General features: G+C 34.9%; 1 protein-coding gene across 2 annotated transcripts; it reads left to right on the top strand.

The window, feature by feature from the left end:
* Positions 1–27,569, top strand: TNFAIP8 (TNF alpha induced protein 8). Of its 2 annotated transcripts, none has more exons than XM_026720358.2 (2): positions 1–118; positions 25,219–27,569. In XM_026720358.2, coding segments are annotated over exons 1-2 (567 nt in total). In that variant the 5' UTR covers positions 1–117; the 3' UTR covers positions 25,785–27,569. The 2 variants fall into 2 exon arrangements, with proteins under 2 accessions (XP_026576143.1, XP_026576135.1); XM_026720350.2 differs by lacking the exon at positions 1–118 and adding an exon at positions 14,402–14,520.

Here is a 27,569-nt window from a genome sequence, read left to right as displayed (position 1 = left end):
TTTCTTCTGATGCCCCGCCTCCCACCCCTTCCTTCGTCTCTCCAGAGCCTCGGAGAGTTGGAACTACCTTAAATTGTTGGTATATGCGTTGGGATCTCCGGTGTCCACGGAGCACATAGTAAGCGGTTTTGATGCTAAGGCCGGTGGGGAGCGCTGGGGCCCCACAGTAGGAGTTGGTGGAGCTGGGAAGGCGACAGAATTTCTTGGGTTTAGCAACGTTTCACGTTTGCACTAAAGGCGAAGATGAGTGGGTGGTCCTCGCCCAAAGCCTTAGCTGACTGTGGGTGAGACTTTTCATGAGCAGTCAAGTCTCCGTTTTCAAGTTAAATTCTTCCTTGCTTTAAGTCTCTGGTTCTTAGCTTTGTGATTAATTGCAATTCGTTATACGTTATTAGCGTTCCCCACGTTGCATAGTGCGTAGTGTGCTTTTTTTTTTTTTTACCAGAACTAGGAATAGGACTAAGAAAGTGAGGAAGAAGGAGAAAGCTCCTATGTAGAAGTACAATCCGAGCTAGATCTTCAAACCAAATGCTGCCAATATGGAGAGTCAGTTAGTGCTGTTTTAGAAACCTCGAGACAGTTCTAGTGCCGACTTTGAGCCAGTCACTTTCACCCAGACCAACTCACCCAATAGGGTTGTTGCAGAGAAAATAAGAGGAGGGATTATTATGTATGACCCCTTACTTGTAAAGAAATAAAAGCAGGATAAAAATTTAAGAAAATATCTGTTTTAAATGAAGATTCTGCTGTTAATAGAAATATCAACGGAGGCAGGCAGCATGCCTTTGTGTTTTCCAGAAGCTAGTAGGGTTCTCAGAAAAAGGGGCGAACAGCTCATTTTTAAATTTGACATCTGTATTGTCCAAAGCAACCTGTTAAATGTAGAGCTTTCTCAGTTTGGTGATTTTCAGCCTCCGGAAGCTGCAAATACCACAATCAATGAGAAAGGCAGCTATTGATTGAAATTGTAGTTCCTCATAATTGGAGGGACACCTGATTGTAGAAATCTAAATTGGCTTTTATCATTGTTGAGATGTGTTCCTGTGCATCATGGTAGTCAACTGTTCAAATGCTGAACTGTAGTTTTTAACTCCATTCAAAAAAAATTCCTTTAAAGAGATCAATAGGATCTAATTCTAAGTAGTATAACTGAATAAGATTGTGCACCAGGCATTTAACTGTTAGATACCAGTTTATTGTGTTGTAAATTGTGTTGTGATTAAAACTTTTATTTATTTGGCTAATTAATTTAGTGGCCCATCTTATATGGCAAGTAACTTGGTGGCATACAAAACTAAAACATCAAAGATCATTACCTTTATTTAAAAACTATAAGAACTGAGATTAAAAATAATAGATGAAGGGAAGTTAACAGTGATCATTAGATCACCTGTACCCTTAGTTCCCAGGCTTGCTGACATAATCCAGTCTTGAGTGATCTTTGGAAGCTCACTGTCTCCCTCACTTCAGGGGGAATAAAACAAATGATGATGCCAATCTCACCTTGATGAGGTGATTCCACATTGCTGTGCCATGGCAGAAATGGCTCACTGCCACTTGTCAGATGTAGTTCCCTAGACAGAACCCATAACATGTTTGGATCTGGTTCTGATTTAAAACATCAGACAGGTTACTTTTGGCCGTATCTGTGTTTTTACAGGTAGTTGTAAAAGCACTAAAGTTTCAGTAAGGCACAATACAATAAGTTATAGTCTACTCTATATTTGAAATACTGTAATTTCTTGTTTTCCCTTTTTGAGATATCTGACAGATTTGCAACTTCGTATATTAAATTTTTTTAGAACTTTTTAATTTAAAACAAATTAAAGTGTGGGAAAAGTATCCTTTTAATTTTGGAAAGAAAAAAAATGCTAAGTTTATTAATGAATCTCTGAGTTGTAATTATTCAAACTAAAGCATTATTAAATAGCGAATGAATCATGTTTTTAGTGCTTAATGTGCCTAATGTTATCTTAAAGACCCAAGTAGGTCATTTGACAGACTTTGGAAGTAGGAACATGTCTGTAATCTGTGGTTTAATGGTGTTCTGCTGCAATAGAATCAGGAAGTCTCAGAAAAGATACAAGTGCACTGATTTTCCCTTTTTTCTAAAGTTTTGGGTGAGTTTGTGTAGGGATTATGTTTTGCTCTGGAGGCTATGGTTTGTGTAATCATTAAAGGAAGGATTTTCCCAGTATTCTTCCTCTCGTAATAGTAGGATAAAGGATTCTAATACTACAGAAGCTTGATGAGTTTCTGAGCTATTGCTGGGGTTGGGTGGGAGTAGAGGGACAAATGCTTGCAAAATTATTGGGTGGTGTAAACAATCCCTAAAATCCTAACTCAAAATAGATAAAATGAATTGCTTCACTAGATAGAAAGTTAAACAACTTTGTCTCAGTTATGAGATCAGCATCCACTAAGATTGCTGATTGGAGATTTCCTTTCCTTTGAAGATCTGATTCTACTATTTTGTGTCCTAAAGTCCTCGAACTATTCAAGTCTATTTCTTTTTCTATTTTACCAGGAATCTTTCAGAAATCTGGCTTATATATTATTGACGGAAACAAGTATCATATACGTCCATATCAGGGCAGAGTCGGGGAGACCCATTGCCATTACTTGAATAGAAATTAATTTAGCAACTTTTGTCTTCTCTGTAATGCCAAATGTGTATTTATTACCATAGAGCTTTATTCCTGTTATGTAACCATAACACCTAATGCCATGTAAAAGTACTTTTTATATTCATTTGTAAAATAGTTAAGTACATGAATATGAGGTTTTGGATCTCTGTTCTCAATAAATGAAATGAAAAGTTTCATAAGTGTACTTTTTATTGTGATGCCAAATTATATATTTAAGATGAGAGTAGAGAACAAAAATAGAGAATGTAACCGCAAGTTACATTAGGGAAGCTGGAACAATTGATTCTTTAAACAGTTGATTCCATATTTTAAAAAACTCCATTACTATTCAAGGTAGCATTGTTGTACTTTGGAGATTAATAGTTTTGCTGCAGCAAAATCTTGCACTTCTACAATAAATTGATATGTAACATAAAAGTTCAGAAGTAGCTGTCTTCAGATATTACCTTGAAACTGGGTAGAAAATAAGTCACATGAAATTCTACTTTTCTTGACTTTGGTTTATTCAGTTGGACGATAAAATGAACACAAACATGTAGTTTATGAAGAGCTGCTCTAAGGAGTTGCCATCTTTCCTGCTCATTTTTACGGCTACATAAAAATAGGCTACAAAACAGCATTTTGTTATATTGAGATGATTAGAAAACTTGGCAATATATTGTTAACATTACCAATAAGCAACTTGCCTTAATTATTTTTTCCTTAGCATGCATAGCTGTTTTCGTAATTGGCTGAATGCTTCAGTGTATGTTATGAGGGGTAATTTGAAATATTTTTTTTATTTACTGTCAATTTAAACTAGGCAGCTGCTTTGGGATTCGGTCAAAGATATTACTTTGAATATTTTAAATTATTTAAAGGGGGTAGCACACTATTATTTCCAGTGGCCAGTCCTAAAGTTTAGGGTTTTTTAAAAAAATCCAACTAATTCTGTGCAATATTATCAAAAGTTTATATTTTTTCTAGTTGCTACTCAAGTGGTGATGGATACTTTGCATTAGAATGGAAAGGTTTCATGTGATATGTTTAGTTTTCATAAAGAGCTTGAAAAATGATGCATCCCAAAGGCATCAATTTCTTTGACACAAATGAAAAGGAAGATCTTAGATAAGCAAGTTCATTAGCTGAGTCAGTTAAAAAAAACATATTTTAAAAGTTAAATATGACTTGGTATAACAAAAAATATTTTTTTCATATAATTCACTTGAATCATTAAATCATGTGTGAATGGGATGAACTAATAATCGTCCCTAATATCAGAGGTGGTATTCAGCAGGTTATGATCAGTTCTGGAGAATCGGTAATGGAAATTTTGAGTAGTTCAGGGAACCGGTAAATACCATGTCTGACTGGCCCGCCTCCGTCTATTCTCTGCCTCCCGAGTCCCAGCTAATCGGCTGGATCTTTTGTTGCCCTGCTCAGGAGAACGGAGCTGGAAAGCAGGTTAGTGGGATGGGCAGGGAATGGGATTTTGCAGTTACCTTCCCCCAGGAGTGGGGAGAAATGGAGATTTTGCAGTATCCTTCTCCTGCTACGCCCACCAGGCCACGCCACACCCACCAGCCATGCCCACAGAACTGGTAATAAAAAATCCGAATCCCACCACTGCTTTATATGCTTCTGTTTTGGTGTATTGAACTTCAGTGCTTATAAATGCCAACCAGCAGAGGAAATACTGACTTGTCTGTGTGAGGAAAAGAGTTCTACACTTCTTATACATAAAATTGCCTACAAAACTATTAAACTGAGAGCTACATAAAGATAAACTAAGGGCTGCTGTAACCCCAGTGTTGCATCCCACCATAAAAGATTCTAGCCCCTTTATTTGTATTGAGAAGAAACTACCCTGCTGAATGAAATTACTCATTTACTCACACTCGTCTTTATTGTAATCTGTGTTGGGAATTGGCATTCTCAAACCATTACTTATTCATATATGAGATTTGTATGAGATGGCTTTGCTAGCCAGTGTTTCAGTTTTTACAAACACAACAAGCAGAAGATGTGTGACATTCTCTTTTGCAGAACAATTGTCCTGCTGAGATTAGGCAGGCTCTCAGTTTGAGTCTCTGGGTTATGAAACATTTATAGACTTGCTTTGGCATTTCCTCTTTTTTAATGGTGTCAGCATTAATAATGATTACTGTACAGTAGGATTTTAATTAAAATGAAAAGCAATATAAATCTGAAAAGAAAAATTATCTCAACGGGAAAAATGTTTTTCTAGGATTTGTCTATGTAGTCCTCATTTACTCTGCTGCTTTATTTCTTGTCTGTCCACTGTAAATAGAAATTTATTTACTTAGCTCCTAGGTTGAATTCATATAGCAGGTTTTGCAACTAGTTTCCTGATAATTGTGCAAGTAGATTAAATAATTCAATTAGTATGTCATAAAAATCATCAATGCACCATTTTTATTCTAAGTATGGAAGAAAAATCACAAAAAAATGTCACGTGATAAATGAAAAAATAACTGATGGAGTGGTGACTCCTTTGAGAATGAGGAACGGTATTGCTAAGGTTGACTTTCCCACAAACAGCCACAGTTTTCAACTTTTGAAATTGGTCAGAAACAATTTAAATATTTTTTTAATTAAGAGCTCATATTAGAACATAAATCAACTCATTAGAAAAATAAAGGTGAATTAAACAAAACAATATGGTTTAAACCTTTTAAGGTAGCTTGATCAAATTATTTTAAATCAATATTTGTTTACTTGATTTAAAAGGATAGAGGACAAGATTCAAACATGTTTTGTGTCAAAGGACTCATTAGAGTTCCAATTCAGTTATGAGCCAAATTAAACTTTTGAATTTTTAGTCTCCACTTATAGACCTGTTGAGCGTCAACTGAAAACTAGTTCTCAAAAGTGAAGGGCCACTATTGGGAAGGTCTTCTTCCTAATACAAACTACTTTTGAAGTTTTCAAATATATACATCCAAATACGCTTCCAACTTTAAATATGGAAACAAAGGATTTAAGTAGTATAGCTGGCACTATTTTAAGGACCTCTTGATTCAGCTTTAAGTATGTGCATTGCAGTCTTGAGGTTTCCAAATAATCATTAAGGATAATCACTAAGAAGTTTTTCTCCTCCATGTTATCTTGCATTCAGTTGAAAAACCTCTTCCCCCTCAATGGCTTAAAAATTATCCCATTTCTTAATCAACCAGTGGAAAGGAGAAAAAAAAGATGGAATATCAAGCATAGCAACCTACAGGTAGGGACTGATGTGGAAGAGACCACAGAGAAGCATTCTGAGACATGCTTACTTTTTTAGCAGTCCATCTGGCCATGTTCCAAGATTCAGTTAGTGTCAATGAGGCACAGTGTAGGTTTGGGGAAGCATTTATCATAACTTCCTCAAATGTCTATGTTTGAATGACACACTAACATGTGATTTACTCAAGCCAGGGTTTTTTTTTTCTGATTTGTAAGACATACAGTATTGAATCATAAATTATCCAGGAAAGTATGCAGAGCTCACTCAATTGTAAAGGCAGAGTTTGCATAATATGTAAAAAAAAATACATCTACAAATTTATACTATGATCAAGCATAGTAACTGCCGAAATCCTGACAGTATTATAACCAAAAATTTTAAGCCATTTAGCCATACAAGAACAAATGACATTTTAAAAAAGCTGCTAATTTACAGTGAGTTAGCAACAAAAAAGCTGGCAGCAAGACCTTCTAAAAAGTTAGAAATATTAAACAATTAAAACAAGTTAGTAATGCACATTTATAATAAGATATAGAGTAGAAAACATCAGAGCACATATTTAACCCAATGAAAAGATGACCAGATATTGAGCTTTTGCAAGGAAGTAACTACATGAAATGTGAATTCTACAGCTCAGGAACTGTATCAAGAAGGAACTTTCTAAGGTTGGAGGTAAAAAGTCACTGGCCAATGTAATGTCCTGAAAATTTTTAGTTGATTGGCTGATAGGCAAAGAAGCAAATATATCTTCAGTTATCCATCTAAATATGACATTATAGGTTCCTTGAATGTAGCTCAATTGTAAACTGCTGGCAACACAGTCAACACATTGACTTTGGAACGGATGCAGAACCTTTGCAATGGTAGTTGCCTTAATCCTAGTGAAAATCAAAAGGAACAGTATAATTCTTGTTTCAAATATGAACAAATGAGTGTCTGGTATTATGCTTGCTACTCAAAGCATGACAACTCATGAGTTCATAATGCTGATTTTTTTAAAAGCCCTGTTTCTCCAAGATCCAGTAACTTTAGAAACTTCTAAATGCAGAAGGTAGAACCTCTGATACTTTCATTTCTGATTTAGGTGGTTTTATGATCACAGGGTTTGCAGAAACAATACTTACTAAAAGAAAACTCCCCCCCCCCTGCACTAGTTCCTTCTTTACTTAAATGTTAACATTAAAATTAGCAAATATTATCACTTTATTGTTTAATGTGCTATATTGTCATTTTCATCTTGTAAATCTACCCAGAGTCAATAGCAAAATAGGCGGCATATAAACTAAATAAACAAACAAATAAAATCAGCAGCAGCTATGATAGTCATGATAGCAGTCAGGATAGCCTGGAGAATTCTGACCTTTCTCCACAGCAACCTTGGCTATATTGAAGTTCTGCGAAAGAGTAGGTGTTGATATCTACATGTAGATGTACATGTATGTGTATAGGTGGCAATGGTCATAAAGACAGTGATGTGGACATCAAGCAAACCCCATAGTTGTTAAGTGAATTCATTGTTTGCTATGGGTCACTTTGTATGAGAAACCAGAAGTAAATGCCAGTTTCTGGCAAAAACCTCAAAAGTCATGATCACATGACTGCAGGATTTTGCAAAACCTATAAATGTGGGACAGTTTCCAAGTGCTCAAAATATAGTCACATGAGTGTGGGAGGACTAGCCATTGGAACTTGAAACCAGATTATTAATGGTTTTTTTTTGGGGGGGGGGCGGTCTGTTATAACTTCAAACAGTTCCTGAGTAAGCAATCATAAGTCTAGGACTCTTTGTATAAAACTCTTAGATTAGAAATTCTCCAATTCCAATTTAAGTAATAAATGTAATTATCTGTTTTTCCTTCTGCTGCTGCATAATATTCTTTTTGGTACGGTATTGGTACAGAAGATATATAGAAGATTTATGTGGAGAGAATATGATGCTCCTTTTTGTTCTCCATTCTAATAATATTTTATTACATCAACCTTACATGGGGTTGCTGATTTATTAGCCCTTGAGTTCAACATGATAAGATCAGAGTATAAGTACCGGCTCAGACCCTGTGCTCAGTTGGGTAAGCTACTAGAAGAGAGTGGGATTTGCTCTCTCTGGCTTGCTCTGTCAGGCTTGCCCTGTCAGTGTCAACATTCCTTCCATGACCGACAGGGCAGCCCACCATAAACAGAGAACAAACTCCCACTTCTTTCTAGCACTGAAAATGGTAATGAAACATCTGCAAGAAAACAACCAAGTTCAGAGAGCACTAACCTTACATGTGAAGGGCTTGTCAAACCTCTACAAATATTATAGAATTAAAAGTTGTGTGTGTATCAGGAAGTTTGGGGACAATTCCCAGGTAGAATTTTTTTCCCATTGTATCCCAAGTCTGCTAAGTAAGAGGGAGAAGGATGTCTGTTAAATCAAGGTTTTTATTGTACTTGTATGCTTACTGTAAAAATCAAGTGTTTTAATAAACCTTCACAAAATATTAACTGGAATAAATTCTTATAGTGATATATAATTGCAATGAGGTTACTAAGAAACGACCTTAATTTTGTACCAAGTATCTTTTTGCTTCCACAAAATGATTACTTATCAAATGGGGCGGGGGGGGATATTCAATTTAAAGCTAGATAATTTATGTGGCAGATAACATTGCCTTGCAGCATACAGTGAAAGAAATTGATTATATATCATCAGTTTGGTGTTGTCTCTTAGTGACCACATAGATAGATTTTCTCTATGGCAAACCATCACTTAATTGGTCCTTCAGGTCTTCCAACAGTACAGTCATCACCATCATAACTAAGGCCATCTAACGGATTGCTAATGGTCTTCCTTTTCTTCTCTTTCTTTCTACCTTTCCCAGAATGTAGTCTCTTCTAGACAACTAGGTGTTAGCATAATATGTCTAAAGGAGGATAATTTGGGATTGATCATTTGTGCCTTGAGAAAACTCTGGTTTGATTTGTTCAAATGATCCATTTGTGTTTTCTTGGCTTTCCATACTATACTCAGAAATGTTTTTTTAAGTTAGAAAGCATCAATACTTTCTATCCTACTTTCTTTGAAGTCCAGCTCTTGTTTCCATAGTATCAGAGGGAATACTGTTGATCTCACTGTTCTGATCTTTGTAGGTATATGAGTTAAAGCAATATAAATTACAACTAGTCTACAAAAAAGATGTTCAGAATATCTAAGGAAGACACCCTTGTGCTTTTCAAATATTTGAATGTTTAGTCACAGATTGCATGACAAAGGAATTGGTGAGTAAGAGTTGAAAACTTTTGGAGGACAACAGATTGTCTGCCAGCACACCGTGATATTCTACTACTCTTACGTTCAAATTAAGTTAGTCATATCTAAAAATGCATACTGAAAAGGAAACTAATGATTTATTTTTTTCTTCGTATTTCAGTATACTTGAGTATGGAATTTGTGTATTTCTCATTAGAGCCAAGAGCTATGTTAATACATAGATTCAACTTAGTAAGTGTGGCACAATATTACTCTATCAATTTATCATTTTTGAAGGCTCAGTAATGAAATTCTTTGTTCCCCCTGCCATCAAGTTGAATGTATTATATTGTTCATGGCCATGCTCATCCAAAGATGGTAATGCAACAGTTTCAGTGAACTTTTAATATGCCAGAGCCTTACTTTAATGAATAACTTTTAAAGCTGGCTCCTCTGAATTACTAGCTGAATTACTCCTCTGAATTACTAACAGAATCTGTTATTTCTGCATGCTATCTCTCCTATTTTAGCTATATATTGAATGATACCCATTTATCTACAAGTAGATGTAAAAAGATGACTCAAAGTGAGCTCAATTCCTGATAATTGCCATGGCATCTTCCCAGCAGCATGAGAGAAATTGTTTGCCACTAGATTATTCCTAGGCATTTTTTACTTCTGAATCTTGCTACTATCCTGGGATTTGTTGATGACTGAATAAAGTACCTCCCACATTCAATTCCTGCTAAGCTTTTTATATCAGCCACTTATAAAGATAGCCAGATCCAAACAACAGTGCTGCAATTAGAATCACTTAACCAGGATCCATTCATAGTTTGATGCTGCTTTACAGAAAATAAAAATCTTTCAATGCTAAAGGTAATTTTCAGGAAAAAAGCTAAAACCAGTAGTTTGTGTGTGTGTGTGTGTGTGTGTTTCTGCCTCTGTGTCAGGGTTGTTGTTTTTTTTTACTTCTGGTAACTACCTGGATTAGTTCCTGCAGTTTTGTTGCCAAGGTTTTTCAGTAGTGGTTTGCCAATGTCTGTTTCCTAGGGGCTGAGAGAGAGACACTGGCTCAAGGAAATTCAGCTGGCTTTATAATTATGGTGTGATTAGAACTCACAATCTTCCAGTTTCTAGCCTGTTGGCTTAACTTGCTCTCTTTTGTGTCTGCGGCTATATGCTTTTAATATCCAAGTAAATGCAGGCTTTTAAATAGCCAAAATTAAGTGCCTGCCTTCATTGTTTAATTACCCAATTAAATAAGCTGACTTATTTGCTGATATCACAGACATAATTTATTTCTCTGTCTTAGGAAGATGAGAACCAGTTAAATTTATTTTAATGTAGTAAATTCTGAAAGACAAGTTATAAGATGGGAACATACATATTACTAAAACTCTCGTGTCTGTTTGTAATCTTTAGTTGGGTGAATTTGGAAGGTATAGTCCAGGAGTGTCAAACTTGCATCATCAGGTGGCATCACATGACATATTGGGAATTTTCTCCCCTTCGCTAAACCAGGTATGAGTATGGCCAGCGCATGACGCATCCGGCCCATGGGCTGTGACTTTGACAACTCTGGTATAGGCAATGATTTTGAATCAAGATAACTCAAACCGGCTAATTTACAGAATCCATGACTCCTATGGGAATGAAATTTGGGAAGGGTGTGGCCAATTCAGTGCTACTACACTGTTGCTATTTTAGCACTGCTTCTGGGCTGTCAAGATCAGCCACAGCCATATGAACTTTATTTCCAGTGTTTCCTGATAGCTTCCCAGAAATCAATTGGAAAGCCAGCAGAAATCGTAAAGTTGTTAGTGATTGCAGGGAGAAAGTCAGTGGAGAAGCCAGCAGGCAAGATTGCAAGTTCCTCAGGAAAGTCTATTCCACCTATACAATCTCCCCCAGTCTCACAGTGCTTACACTGCATTGGTCAGTCTCAACACACACTTATTCCCATCCTTATCCAATAGCAGCTGCTTACCTGCCGGTTGGCTTTGGACTTGCAATGTCCCCAGGGAAGCTGCAGGAATTCTAAACTTTTCTGGGTTTCTCAGCACAACAACACTTTCAAAACAAGGCCTCAAAAGAGAAAGAACAAGGCAAACCAATTAACAAGTTTTTCAGGATTAGGAAGTAAATGCCCCTGATTCTTCAGTAAGTATGAATAAATTGACATCAAACTAACTGAATCTCTGATAATTACACAGAATTCAACCATGGCATGTTGCTTAAAGTGATGAGTACTCATGCCAGGCTTCAGTGTCATGAACAATAGTAACACAACTTTTCTTACAGTATCTTCCCACTAACTGAAGTAAAAGAACAGATGTTAAAGCAGATGCCAAAGTTTCAAGTATACCTTATCAGCATTGCCATCTATTGGTGGCTTATAATATTGGAAAAGTTATTTCCCATTCAGTCCTCATATGACTCTCTTGAGCTTCTCGTCCAACCATGAGAAGTTGGAGTTACAGTTGGGTCTATGATTGTCCATCTCTTGCATTTCAGAAGTGCAAGTTGAAAAAAAAACAGGCTTGTAAAGGAAAAATGGTCCTAGGCAAAATTTAATAAAATGGATCCAGCAGCAAATAATTCTGTAAATTTATTTATTCAGATTTCTGAACTGCCTAGCTCCCTCAAAGTGGAGCCTGGCTGGTGTACAATAAGATGTTAAAAATATAAAACAGCATATGAGAACTGAGATTGTTGGGGGCAATATGCTGACTCTGTAAACCTCTTAGAGAGGGCTGTAAAGCACTGTGAAGAGGTATATAAGTCTAAGTGCTATTGCTATATATAAAAGTTTAAAAACATTAGGAGGAGGCAAGAATGATTAAATTAAATTTTAAATTAACATTTTTAAAAAGCTGGCAAAACTTGAACTTTGAACAGCCTAAGCAGATTGTGGAGACTATGTATAATATGAATGACCCTAGTCTTACAAACTGCTTCATAGTGAAGCATTAATATTCTGCATTACCTGAAAGTTAGGTAACCCCATAAAGTGCTTATTATAGTAATCTAGATGAAGAATTACCAAGGTTATTTTTGTTCAAGAAGCTAGTGGATCATCTGGAACTATTTCTTATAAAAATCTGAATCTCCGGTGGCAAAATTTGATTAGTGTATATCCTTTAGTTTTATACCTATTTTAAAGAAGGTAAAGGTTTTTCCTGTCCAGTCGTGTGTGACTCTAGGGGATGGTGCTCAGCTTTAAAAATATGGAAATGTCTTTGGATATGGAGCCATAATAGTCACTTGTTTGTCAAGGTGTATTGTTGCATAAAAAGTCATTAGTCTTAAGTTGCTGAGTTATTTGTCAGGTGTATCATGGCTACATAGAAGTTATTCCAGGCTCAATTTTAGCCTCAGATTCTCATTTCTAATTCTTCACAAAATACCTATTGAGAACTCATGAAGAAAATACATTAGACTTGTCACTAGTGAAGCAATTGGTGGAGATTGTGCACAGAGAAACAGCCATGTGTCACATGACAGGACAAACACTCAGGAGAATATGAAACAACTCCTGAAGCTAATTCAGGACTAAATACTGTAAATAATGTCACTCCAAACTTTTTAAAAGCATGATTTGTTGAAAAACTTACAATGACAACGTTGGCTTTGCATGTTGCATTAAGCCAACATTGTATTAAAGAAATACATATGGAATAAGTCCTTTAACATTAAGACTATTCAGCACTGCAGATTTGAAGAACAAAATATACTTCATGCAAGTGAAAGCAAATAAATCGGCAGCAACTTTAACATTTACCTTTTCCCAGGATCCTGCAAATAGCTGTAGGATTTTTGGGAATGACACAAATGTTTCCAGGAGTTGCAAACAGATCTTCCAAGAGTCTTCCAAGATCACATTTTCCTCTTTGAATCTGAAAATGCTGCCCAGCCTTGTTGAATACAGTAGAAACACAATGGCAAACTGTAATCCGTAAACCTTTATAATTTTTGTAATAGCTGAATTTACAAATTATGATTTGCTATTGGGAATATTTGTGGATGCCACTGGCTACCTTGAAATACCTCTTATAGGGATACAGGCACAACCCAGTCTGACTTGAAGGTTCTCTTATTCTAGCCAATTTTAATAAAAGTAGCTTTAGCCTTCATGTAGAGTTGATTTTCTGATCTGGTTTACCTATTGGGGTTCCCTCTCCTTATAATTTGGCCATCAGGAAGAAGGAAAGTAGTTGCCCTTTCCCATGGGATGTTGTCTCTGAATCTGCCAAAACAACAATCAATTGATTTGGCCTCCCTCAAATTTTTTAGTTCCATTGACACCCAAAGCAGTAAAAGAGGAAGTAAAGAAGAAAAGAAATTGGCTTACAAATCATGCTGAATTGTAGCTCTTTGTTTAATGTAGGCTAAATAAGTTGCTTGAAGCATTAGTTAAATAAAATATAATTTGGAATAATGTGCGATTAGAATCTGATAAACCTTGACATTTTAGTTTGTATAGGTTGGCATCATCCTGAAGATCTTTCTATGTGGTTATTAAGCATTATCATTCACTTTGGGCATATGATCAAAGTGGGACTGTGGCTTCAGTCACAAATGTTATTATAGTATGGTTAGTGGAGCTGGATTTGTCTGTTTAAAGAATGAAGATCTAATGTAGTCTTCAGATTAGGTACATAAAGTATTGTCCATGTAAGTAAGGTTTGTTGCAGTGTTTGACAAATCATAGTTAATGTATCACTTTGCCCCTTAGGCTGGTCCCCAGGAACTTGATAAATAAGTGTGCTGATAGAGTGAACTGTGAAAACAAACAAATTTTCCCAATATGTTTTTGCAAACTGAATCTGTATGTGTTTAGGTAGACTGCTGATCACCAGTCGTGGTTTAGTGTGATATCCTAGAAATGAATGCGCAAAGCAATAATGTATGACAAGTAAGATATTTTTTTTTAAAAAAAACCTCTTTATTGTACTAAAATTCTAGCAAAAATTATGGGTTGATTTTTTTAAAAAAATGTGGACTGATTTTTACAGCAAAGATGGAAGAAAGAAGACAATTTCTATGGTTTGTGTGATGTGGCTTCACATTGCTTGTCGGTCTATAAAACAGTACTTAAAAACTGGGCATTCCTTTGCTGCTGCTTGCCTTGCAGTGTTTTCACACACACTGAGCTGAACAGGCAGCCATTTCTGGCAAATAAAAGGGGTGTCTGAAGGTGCTCTTTTTCAGACTGTTCTCCAAGAGGTGGGACTTTGGAGCACCGCTGAGCTCTCATTGGTTGCTTTCACAAAACTTTTCCTCTTTTAGTCCCAGCCCCCTTTTCTTCTTTTGAGAAGTTCATTTTGCTGCTTCTCAAACAGGCACGTCATCTACATCTCCAAAGATTTAGATTGATATCATGGGTTCCGAAGTAGATGATTCCAAAGAAGGTATGCTTTTACTTTTTATTGCTCCCAAGGAGGTTTCTTTTTAAGTGTTGCTTTCCAAAGCTGCTTCTCGGAGATGATGAATAGAGGTTTGTATTTGCTGTAATGCTGAACTGTTTTAAGGGAGGGGAGAGAAAGCAAAGGAATTTGAAGACAACTATCTGCATTTCATTGAAAATGCAGCAACTAAGCCCTTGGCACCAAGGATATTTTGTTCTTTGCAAAATGACAAGCATACACAAAGTGTATATTAGAAGCTTTGTATGCCTAAGTATAACAGACAACAATGGCTTGAAAAGGGAAACGATATACAGTAGTATGTTAGTTTGAACACCATCGGACTGTTGTAAAAGGAAGTTGTGTAATTCAGAGAACTGCAAGATCGTTATTTTAAGAAGGAGCTTTGGAGAAACAGTTTTACTGGTTGATGCATGTTGAATTGAATAACAGTATAACTGTGGCAAAGTTTGTCAAAAGGGAAATATCGTTCCTTTCTTTCCATGGTATGATCAACATGTGGAAGATCTGGAAACGTTCCAAGAAAACTGAATATTTACCAGCGTAAATGTGGGTTGGGTTGCGATAGAACTGTCTGGTGAAAGAAGACAAAATTCCCCCTGAAAATTTGATGCAATAGGCTACTTAAGTCCAAAGAGAGGGTAAATATCTCTGAAAACGCATATTTTAAACAGCTCGAATTTCCTGATTTGCTAAAAAGCCAGATAAGCTGCTGGTATAAACCACACTAATCAGATCATCAGTTTGATAGTGAGTTAGGGAACTTCAAAATATTGCAGAGAGCTGCTTTCTTCTAATCTGACAATCCCTGCAATAGTAAGATTTTCCACATGTATGTACTGTGAGTTAAAAGTGTGTTTGTTTCTGATTCAAGCCATTTGGCTGAGCAAAAGTTACTAAATTTAGTGTAACTGGTGGAACAAATTTATTCAAATGCTCCCATATGGTAGTGCTTTCTGTTCAGGGAAGGGAATAACTGAATCTAAATCCAGACAACTATGCTAAACCCTTTTCCTGTAACTGCTTTAGAATCTAGCATTCCACCATACTCATTTCACTTCTTTTGTGTAGATGAGTAAGCAGCATGCATGTCATGACAAGACAAGGAGTAGGAAGAAAACATAGTAATCTAACTTTACCTGCAAATTCTGTTGCCTAAATGAGCACAGCTATCTGTGTTCAGGAGAATTATAGTCATATCAATACCTTGAAGAAACAATTCATTGTTTCTTTTTTGAAAAAAAACAGCTGAAACTAACACAGGGACAATGAAGAAAAACTAGTGGCTTTGACTCCAATGAAAATTAAATTTTTATTTGTATTTTACTTTTTAAAAAATATGAAACATTAGATTATGATATTTTAATAATGGTGGTGATTCTGAAATTCCGGTTCAGCTCTAAATTAATTTCTAGGGTATTTTCCAGTTGAGTTGCTGTATGGTTTTACACCTAATGGAAAAAAATCTATGTGGTCACTAAGACTAACTTGATGGGACATAATCATAATTACGCTTTACACCACAAAAGTTTTGGATATATGTGTCTGATGGCAATATTCTGTATGTTTCTCATGGATATCTTTTGAATGATACTCCTTCCATTACAAAGCATGCAATGCATTTTATTTGTCTTCAAATTTCACTGGATTAAGGAAAACGTATTTCTAGATAAATCTCTATAGGATTACTGCCTTGAGTAAGTAGTAACAAATGGATGGTTGGTAAAGATATACTTTTAAGGGGACCATCAATCCCATTAGCCATTACTTAGTAACTTTTATTTATTTGCCTAAGCCAGTTGGGTTTAAATAGTGTTTAGTTAATGGCTACTGCTCCTAATTCTATTTCAGCTGTTATGTTACGTGCATCTGTTTTTCATTTTAATTGTTTCATAAACTGCTGGATGAGGGCTTACATATACATAAATATACATATTATCTTCCAAAGTAATAAAGCTGTAAATATCATTAAGTTACATTTTATGCATTTTTGTACAATTTCCAGAAGAATAATAATCAGGTATTAAACTTTTAATGAGTAAAAATAGCATCGAGTAACACACTACTGATTCTATAATTAAGGAGCAATTATACTGGATCTTTATAATTGAACCACAGTGCACTGCCAGAAATGTGTTTTATCCTTATTTTCCATTGCATTTTAGTTTATGAAATATTAATAGAACTTTTGTATTGATCAAACATACAGCCTAAGTGAAATATCATATAATGTACTAGAACACAAATTCTTGTCTTTTAGAGATGGAAAATATCCTGATCAGTACATTTGTTTTCTAGCTCATTTTGAACAAATATTTTCCTCTCTTTGGTTGCACTTCTCCTTTGTGCAAAACACACTAGCCTTATGACATATTTGGGACTGGTCGAATGAAGACCTATAACTATGTCAGCTACTTCCTTCCATTTGGAATAGCTGAAATAGCCAACAGAATGCTTTCTAGCTTTTATATATCAGGAATTTGTAGCTTTCAGTTCTTGGGCCTAATCTGGCCTGCCAGGCCAGCCCTATTTTAGCTTATGACTCCAGCAGCATGAAATTCTTTAGTTATCCTACATTTTGTGATAAAGAAACAACAATTGTTGGTGGATGATCAGTTTGAAGGGTGATTATGCCTGAACTGTCCTCCACTATTCCTAGATAGTGGAAAGCATTGGTAAAAAGCTATCTTGCCAAACCATCAAGTGGGTTGTAAGTCTGAGAAACAAGCATTGAGTTATAGTATCAGTCTTTGGTATTATTCTGACTTGGTGATTTCATTTCTTTCTAAAACTATCCAATTGTCTGAGCTTACCTGGAATTGTATCTTCTTCATTTTTCTATTTCATTTATAGAATTGATATATTTAAAGCCTTTATGTAATATAAGGGTATACTGCTCCTTGTTGATTCCTCTTCCTCTCCACCCCTTCCCCCCATCAACTGAAATTAGCTTCAGCATGGATATTTGGAGGCATTTTCTGGGCTTTAAGAATGACAATAGAAGCAATTTGTTTCCTGGAGGCCACTTATTCTCAATTCCATGCTAGAAACACACCTTGGCCCATCAGGAGATGTCCTTCCACATCTATCCAAAGATTAGGTATAGTTGTTGTTCCTGATCCCTCTCAATGCCCACCAAAATAAACCATTCTGTCAAGCCATCACATAACTGCCCAGAACAAGAGTGGACTTGAAATTTGGCTTGTAGTGAACCAACCTGTCATTACAAAGAAATATCTTGCCAGTCCCAGTCATTTTCTCAAACAGGTCTCAATGTTAGTAAACTTATCAATATATTTCGATTTTTTCTACCATTGTGGGCCAATAAGCCATCTTCAAATTAAAGATAAAGGTAAAGGTTCCGCTTCCATGCTAATCGATTCCAGCGCTAGGGGAAGTGCTTATCTCCATTACAAAACTGAAGAGCCAGCACTGTCCGAAGACGTCTCCGTGGTCATGTGGCCAGCATGACTAAATGCTGAAGGCATACAGAACGCTGTTACCCTTCCAACCAAAGTGGTCCTATTTTTCTTTTTGCATTTTTACATGCTTTAGAACTGCTAGGTTGGCAGAAGCTGGGACAAGTAACCGGAGCTGACTATATTATGTGGTATTAGGGATTCGAACCACCGAACTGCCAACCTTTCTGATCGACAAGCTCAGCATTTTAGCCACTGAGCCTAGGTTGTTTTATTGTTGCTGCAAAAGGACTCTATGCCTGCTATTAGTAGAGCTACAACTTTCTTATGTTTTGATGAAAGTTACATCACATATTTCTAGTGTATAAAATACATATTACTTTTTAATCATGGCCTGATAAACATTGCTTACTTATTTTCAAGATAAACTAAAACTACTTTAAGCACAACTGTACAAGTTAACTCTTAGATAACATGATAAGGCTTGGTGATTATAGCAAATGCAATGTAAAGCAAATATAAATATTGAAAGTGTGACTATGATATTGGCTTAATTAATTAATCTTGTGCAAATGATATTCTCAATCTCAAATCAAAAGTATATTAAAATATATATAAAGTGTAAATCTAGACAGAGAATTCAATATGAAAATGGATCTACTCAATTGTTTGAAAGCTAAGAATGAAGTTAATTGTGAAGAATAACTGTGACTATAGCTGAAGAGTTGAAAGATGCATTAAGCAGTAGTTAATTTAAAATGGAAGCAAAATGTTCTGATTGCTTCCATGTAGCAGTGCCAGAAAAGAAAAAGAATACTGAGAACAAATGATCTTGTAGATTGTCTGGAATCACAGCTGCATTTACCAACCAGAAAATAGTGTTTGTTCTCAGCATTAGCTGATAGTTTATGAATGTATGAACAAGTACCAATGCCATGTGCTCTTCTCATTACAGTATTTCCAGCCTTAAACCTTTTGCTTAAAGTTAGTCAATAATCCACAAAAATAAGTCATGTTTACAAGCTGCAAAAAACAGGGTAAGGCTTGGACTCACCAACTGAATAAAAAATGATTTGAATTATCTTATATTGGGCCACTATCTTCTAAATAAATGTTTATTAAAAGCATACGTCCTCATAAAACACTATTCTGCAGGATACTTGAGTCCCAACTTTACAGTCTTAATAAAAGATCTGTCACAAGTTATCATTTTTACGTTACATGTTTATCTGATAATCCTTGAAGGCTGTATGTCATAAACCTAGTTTTTGGAAGGCTGCATGTTATAAAGAAGGATTTCAAGAGCAAAACTGCAGTAAACTACTCCTTGGTATAACTTGTTGCTTAGCTGTAAAAAAGAAGGTGAAGCTCTTATTCAAAATTTTGGAAAACAACTCTGAAAGTTGTTTTGTTCCAACATTCAGCTGGAGAAATAATATATAGGAAGTCCTTGTTTAGTGACCACAATTTAAAACCAATAACTTGGTCATTAAGCAAAGCAGTTTGCAAGTGTAAATGTGACTGTACTTACAATCTTACTTTAGCATTTCTTTGCTTTACAGACATGCAAAAGTCGTAAATGTGAGGATTAATCATAAAATTACTTTTCCATCACTGTTGTAACTGGAAACAGTTGCTAAGTGAGGCAATCACTAAATGGTGTCTACCGATATTATGAAATAAAATTTCATAATAACTCACATGCGGTTTTGGTGCCAAGAGAGAGAAATCAAAAGAGGAGGGGTATGTGAAAGATCTTGAAAGTATGAGGGTGGTAGTTAGAACATGGATTGACTACAACAATGAAATAATGGTTCAAATTCTTATGCCTCTTTATTCCTCTTGGACAATGTAATGCGCTAGAAGCTACTCTACTTTGAATGAAAGAAACATTTCCCCCCTGCCTCTTGTTTCAGTATTGGACTGATATCAAATTCATTGATTGTGATGTGTAAGAATTATCCTCTTACTTGTCTAGCATGATATAGTTATGGTGGTCATGTTTAAAGGATTTGTGGCCCAGTTCATTCATTGGAAACCACAAGCCTTTGGAAAGGTGTGTTAGAATATTTAATTATATACAGGGAAACTTAATAACAGTTAATAATAGATGCAATACAGCTAAATAAAAACAGACAAAAGTGAAACCTTTAAAAAAAAATTGATTGTCTCCGCTAGTGTGAATGTACCAATGCTTCTTATAGCTATGGTAGCTCAAACCCTTACCTTTTCCTACCGTTCTTTTCATTAATATATCCTTAGTGCTTGACCTTGAAGCTAAGTGATTACTATATGACAATTTTCTGTATTTGTCAACTCTGGCCTGAGAGCCACTATGTCTACTTAACTTTAACACTTGGAAAGGACAGCAGAATATAACATAATGAGAACAATATGTTTAAAAAGATGAAAAGCCAGTTCTAAGGAAAGCCAGTTGATGTAGTAGTCAAAATATTGCATTGGAATTAGGGAGCCTTAAATTCAGGAGAGGCTGACAGATTTTGGAGTAGTTATTAGCTTATATTCTTCTCAAAAACATAATGGAAGAATGTGCCTGTTTTAATTTTATTCAGAATAAGTTTGCCTTGATAAGAGAAATTTGAGAAAGTGCTGTTATTATTGAATGTAATTGGGACTTGCAAAATCAATTCTAATTACTAATTTCTTTTATTCAGATAATTACTTGATTTGAATAATGACCTTTTCTTTATTTTTCTATTAGTTCTACCAACACATAGAGGCCAACCAATATATGTATGTCTCCTCCCTCCGAAAGATTAAAAATGTAGTTTTAGTATTTACAGATCATGTTTTAAAAGAACTTCTTTCAGGAAGGTAAAAAGAAAGGAAATAGTTTCACCACTGTTTTGAATAACTTATTGTTCAGATTCCTTGTACAGTAAGAATGAAAAGTGAACAGGTTCATGCCATTCTTTATTTATACTACACTTGTTTCAACTAGAATATACACACTGTATCCCCAAAGCAGATAAGAACCCCTCTATCTTGTACATGAGTGACACAGAGTCTGTCAGACATTAAAATTGCAAATAAATGATGATATTCAGGTAGTCCTTGACTTACAACAATTTATTTAGTGATTGTTTGAAGTTACAATGACATTTTCACACTTATCGCCATTGCAACATTCCCATGGTCGCGTGATCAAAATTCAGACACCTGGCAACTGATTCATATTTATGACAGTTGCAGTGTCTGGGGGTGAATGTCATCTTTTGCAACCTTCTGACAAGCAGAATCAATGGGCAAGCCAATTTCATTTAACAACTGTTATTAACGTAAGATCTGCAGTGATTCACTTAACAACTGGGATTAGAAAGGTCATAAAATGGGGTAAAACTCACTTAACAAATGTCTTGCTTAGCAACACAAATTTTGGGCTCAATTGTGGCTGTAAGTCGAGGGCTACCTGTATATATGTTTTAAAAGATGAGGTATACACATAAATATGTAATTCTATTAACAGTGCCAGCCTTGCTACTAGACTGGAAACTAATCATAACTAATGTTTTCTGATGTATTCACTTTATTAATAGACCATGTCTCCCTTCTCTTAGCAGAATTAGTGTGTTTCAGAATAGCAAGAACATTTATAGCTACCATCTTGTGATTTATTGTCAGCAGCAATAATTGTAATGTGGTAAAATCTTGCAAATAAACAGGCAAGTGGTAAAAATAAAATTCTGTACAAACTAGATATCAAGATATAATAATTTATTTCTCAGTAGGCCATAAATGTTCACCTTAATAATTCAACTGACTTGTAACCATTAGGCCCAGGCTATATAATACTATTTTTTCTGGAACATCTTATGTCATATAAGAGGACAAGCTGTGTATCCTACAGTTAAATAAATACATTCAGAATTGCATTATTTGTTTATGTTTAAAAAAGGTATTTGAGAAGTAAATTTACATAACATTTGCTGTAGTAGCTACATATTTAAAAATATGATACATCTTTGACCCATTGGATTTTTGACAAGTAGGTGCAAAAATAACTTGAAGGTTTCTATGCATGGTCAAAGAGCTATTTCAACATATTCTTTTTACCTTCCTTGTTTGTTTTTAATCTTCTCGGCACCCATGAATTGTTTTATGTGCCCTTAAGCATCATAATTTTCCAATAGTATTATTTGGTAATACATTGTGGGTTCCCCCAAAACTGTTGATACTTCTTTAGTTCATTGTGGATGCTGTTTGGCTTTTGGCTATACTCATAAAAATGTCTTTAAAAAATGGGCAGTTTCTATAATAGAACTTCCTTCTTTAGTTCTTCTTCTCCAGTTAGTTTTACTCTATACTCTGTCACAATTTTCTTTCACAATCTCCTTTGGTTTTCAAGTGGAGAAATAAAGGCAGGACTTCAACAGAGCTGCCAGGAGAAAATAATCAAAAAGCAAGTCTTGATTTCTCTGTATTCCCCTTCCTGTTCTCACTCCTTTTCCTGAATAAAGATTTATTTCTTCTATAAAGTTCTGCCAATGTAGCATTCCCGTTTTTTCCCCAATGTATTCTGAAGCAATATCTGTATTAAAGCTTGAGAAACAGTAAGTCATATGCAAAGTCTGAAGCTCCCACTTAATGTATCTGCTTGCAGCTGGATAAAACATTTAGTTTAACCTTTTCAACAGTTGCTTGCTGAATTGCCTGTGGCAAATTATTGTCCGTGGAAGTAGTTAGGTGAAATAAGAATGAATTCAGGGTACCAAGAAGTTGCAAATAACTACAAATGTTCTTATTTTTATGAAACTGAACGTTTGTGGGATAAATGTTTGATTTGTGGGAAGGAGATTGATTTACAAGCAGCAGGCTTAATCCCCATGAATTATCTTGAGAGGTTGAAACTATTCAGATAAGTGAAGGGTCAAATACTTATTTTTATAATACAATCCTAAATCCACACTTCTTGCTTTGAATTATTTGTTTTTTTCTATGAAGTAATTGGAGAGCTGCTGCCTGACCTGAAAGACATTTCAGGCTGTTCCAGTAAAAAAGGAAAATCATTATTTCAGAGACAAAATTGATTGCTGTAGTATGCTTTTCTTGGAATACTCCATCAAAAACATACAGTATTGAAAGAAGGAGTATAGATATATCCATAGTTTGAGGAGGTAGCAGAAAGGGAGAAACCTAAAACAGTGTAGCTATTGTCAATGCAGTCACTCTGTGTGGAGTTAGGCAATTGTGGGTTGTGGATTGCATCTTTTACAGCTCTAAATCATGCCAGTAAAATTGTGTAACAGAACAACTAAACTTTTGGTAACACTTTTTAAAAAACTCCTTATGGCAATTAAACTTTTTAAAATTATCTGTTGATTACTGCAATTCCAAAAAGCCTTTAAATGGCTTATAAATAACATAAAAATAAAATGAAAATGTAACTACATCTCAGAATTAAAAGCAATAAATCCTACTGTGCATTAACATAAGCATGACAACAATCATTGCCTACTACAAGGATCTGCTGCATATTCAAACCCCTGAGGCTTTCCAGCAAAATTAAAGTGTTAAACTTGATGCACTGAATCTTTGGCTTTCGGGAATTACTATCAGTTTAATTTAATGCCTGATTCTGGTTTGCAGAGCTGTTGATATGAGTGTTTGCACCAGACCTCTAAATATTTGCTATACATTGTATAATACAGGAAGTTCAAACACAAAGCTTTGTGATAATTAATGGCTGTCCAGAAGAAAGAGCATGCTGATAGATTTGACCATTTAATTAGGCATTGTATTAACATTTTTAATATATTAGCTTGCACCTCTAATGTACCATTCATAAATACAAAATTACAATGAAATATATCCATTAAAACAAAAATGGAGGATTAAAAACAAATATGAAAACAGATTTTATTAATTAATTCAAGATCTTCTAAAAAGAATAAGTTAAATCAGATGTATCAATGCCAAGCTGCTAAAGCAACATTTTGTCTTTTTTCAACTGTTGCTTTATATTTCAGTACTTTATTCAGTAGAGATACTTCCTTTCGCTGTTTTCTTCAAGGAAGTGAAAATGTTATATCAACATGCTGCAGAGATTTAGAAAGACCAACTAAAGTATAATATTGAGCTTCGCTGAAATACTCAGACATAAAGTGTAAAGGAGAGTAATATGCAGTTGTTGCCACCCAAAGTGGATTTCCTAGTTGGTTCATCAACTAGAATGCCAATCATTTGAAGGCAATTTTATAAGAATTGTATTATAGTGGAAAAAATTTCAAAATGGTGAAAAGCACAGTAGTACCTTAAGTAAGTTATATATGGGTATGTAGAGTATGTGAAGAAAAAGAAATAATATGCGAGAATTGCTTTTTGAAAAATGTCAAATATTTTAGAATAACTAATTTTAAACATATGGGTCAAACATTTGAATTAAATAGGAACATAAATGCCTGTTAATCTTCTGATTAATCATAAAATTGATGTTCTTTATAGGAACTAGCTATCTTTGAAAACCTGTTTGATTTAGGACAGCGGTCCCAAATATTTTTGAAACCAGGCACCACTTTTGTGGAAGACAATTTTTCCACAGACTGGGTGGTGGGAGGAGAAGATGTGTGGAATCTAGATCCCGCACATGCACAGTTTGGCTCACTTGCCACTCACCTCCACCTGTAGAGCTCAGTCCCTAACAGGCCTCAAATCAATACCAGTCTGTGGCACAGTGGTTGGAGGTCCCTGGTTTAGGGCAGAGGAATATATTTCTATCTTATTAATTACTGTATATTTGTAATACATTGCAACACTTTCTCTGGTATATAAACTTGGAGAAATAATTTACCATTAAATAAATTGTTTACACTGTATGCAATAGCATAGTTTTATGATGAGTAATATTAGGACTTCTTAGACATATTCCAAGTTCCAGGATTTGATCTGTAGGAGTCTTTCAGGTGGACCTTTAGATCATTGTTACGTCTAACAACTCAATAAATATTTGTTTCACAAAACAAAAATATACAATTTTGTTAATTTATATTCATGTGATATTCTTTGTTTACATGTGTATTAAATAAAGCAATACTCATAGTCCTATAGCTCCTTGTAATCAATTTATTTTTGCAGATGTATGGGGGATGGCAATTCATTTGTACAGGAAATATATGTACATTATAAAAATACTTTAAAATAGTTACTGTACTTTTATTCTTTCTTGTAGAGTTCTTAAAGTGCTTCAACTGTAATTCACATGAAAATGACTGAAATTTCTGATTTGTATTTGTTTGCTTTCTTCTAGTGGCAACAGATGTCTTTAACTCCAAAGGTTTGGCCATTCAGGCCCAAAAGAAAATTCTGTGCAAAATGGCTTCCAAATCAATAGCAATTGCTTTGATAGATGACACCAGTAGTGATGTGTTGGATGAACTCTACCGAGTGACAAAGGAATACATACAAAACAAGAAGGAAGCTGAGAAGATAATTAAAAATCTCATTAAGACTGTTATCAAATTAGCAGTCCTCCACCGGAATAATCAGTTTAATCAGGAAGAGACTGTACTCATGGAGAAGTTCAAAAAGAAGGTTCACCAGTTGGCTAAAACTGTGGTGAGCTTCTATCAAGTGGATTATACCTTTGACAGGAATTTTTTATCAAAATTGTTAAATGATTGTAGAGATCTACTTCATCAAATAATTCATCGTCATCTGACTGCAAAATCTCACGGACGTGTCAACCATGTGTTTGATCATTTCTCAGACTGTGAATTTTTGGCTGCCTTATACAATCCATTTGGATCTTACAAGACTCACCTCCAGAGGCTTTGTGATGGCGTCAACAAAATGCTAGATGAAGACAATATTTAGTTATATCATTATCAGTTGCTTATATAATCAAAGGCTAAATATTGTTGATGTCTTAAGGAGCCAATGAAAGAATGAAGACAGGCTAGACAGTATTGGTGGCAAAGAAGAATTTAATATCAACTGAAAATTCTTCAACAGATTTATTTATTTATTTGGAATTACCTTTTTGCTGTTTCAATTTTTTTGAGAATACTATGCTTTAAAATATGGATTTATAAAGCCATAAAACAGGACTACTCAAAATAAATAGGACTTCATAAAATAGCAGGGATAATAAAATGTCCTATTCTAAAAATATATGAGTTTTAATAATCCATTATTTGCAGATTGTGTCTATGCATACTTACAGACAGCTGTGTGCTACCTATGTTGAATGAAGTTTAGACTGAACAGATTTAACAAAACCTTTTAAAATTCATTTAAAACTGTCTGCACTATGCATAAATGTTTAAGTTACATTGTCATAATTATACTATTGAAACAATGTCATGGCTCTTTGAGGTCTAGAGCTTCATTTTTTAAAATGTTCAGGGCTTCCACTAGAAAATAATTTAAGAGGTGTGAATTTATTTTTCCATCACTGTTCTATCCCATATTATAATAAAGTCTTTAAGTTGCTGTCCTGTAGCTATTCTTGTAATAAGAAGAAAGGACTGCATTTCATATAATGTGCTTCTGAAAAGCCCTGAACTAAACCTATACTTCCAGGGCAATAAGACTGGGCTTTGTGAACCTTTAATCAGCTTTATGATTTATGATTTTAGCTTTATAATTTGATTTCTTCATCTGTTCTGGAATTATTTTGTATTATTTATCAATGTGTATGTATTTGACAATCACTGAAAATTTACAGACATCCTCTACATCCTAAACATGCTTAATAGCACTATGTCATATATAGTTAAAATATAATTGCGTCCGGTTATATTTTGTAGAAAAATGTCCTAAGATGTAATTGTTCAAGAAAAGATGAAACTGGAATAGGTGTGTCATCTACATGTACATGTAATCCTTAACTTGCAACCTCAGTTGGAATCACAATTTCCATCCAAAGCATGGCAGTTGTTGAGTGAGTCATACCCAGTTTTGTGAAGTTTTTTGCCACAGTTGTTAAGCAAATCTGGCTTCCTGCAGTGATTTGATTTTTTTTTTTTGATGCTGGCTGGGAAAGTCACAAATGATAATCACATGACCCAGGACACTGCAACTATTGTAAATACATGCTGGTTGTCAAGGACTCAAATTTAAATCACCTGACCATAGGGATGTTGTGATGATTGTTAAGTGTGAGGACCAGTTGTAAGTCACTTTTTTTCTCTTCTATTGTAATTCCCAACAATTGCTAAACAGTGAATTCTAAATTGAGGATTACCTGTATGTACATTTTTAGGGCAAGTTTATCGAATGTAGTGATTCTTAGAAAAAGATATGGGTAGTAATCTGGATGTAGAAACTACAAGTCTGTGAACCAACTTTGTAATATTTGTGTAATTTTGTTTTATTCAGAAACCAATGTATATATCACGTAGGTTGAATATATAGCAAATATTGGAAAATATATTGCAGCAGCTTGAATAATTTTGTTTAATCTTTGTACTGCTGAAAAAATGTTGAACATGTAATACTTCACACTTCAAGCAAGTGGCTGAAAATTTTTACTTTGTCAGACGTTTTTTATATTTTCTGAGTAAACTGAAGAACATTTGCACTCTTTTAAGTTTTATGCATGATTTTCTCTATCATTGCAGACATGGGCAATTTAATAAAATCCAGATCAATTTTTAA

Source organism: Pseudonaja textilis, chromosome 2 (genome assembly GCF_049901715.1).
Source record: "Pseudonaja textilis isolate UNSWEBS1 chromosome 2, rPseTex1.2, whole genome shotgun sequence".
In the NCBI taxonomy this organism is placed as follows: Eukaryota; Metazoa; Chordata; class Lepidosauria; order Squamata; family Elapidae; genus Pseudonaja; species Pseudonaja textilis.
This window is presented reverse-complemented; position numbering and strand designations above follow the sequence as displayed.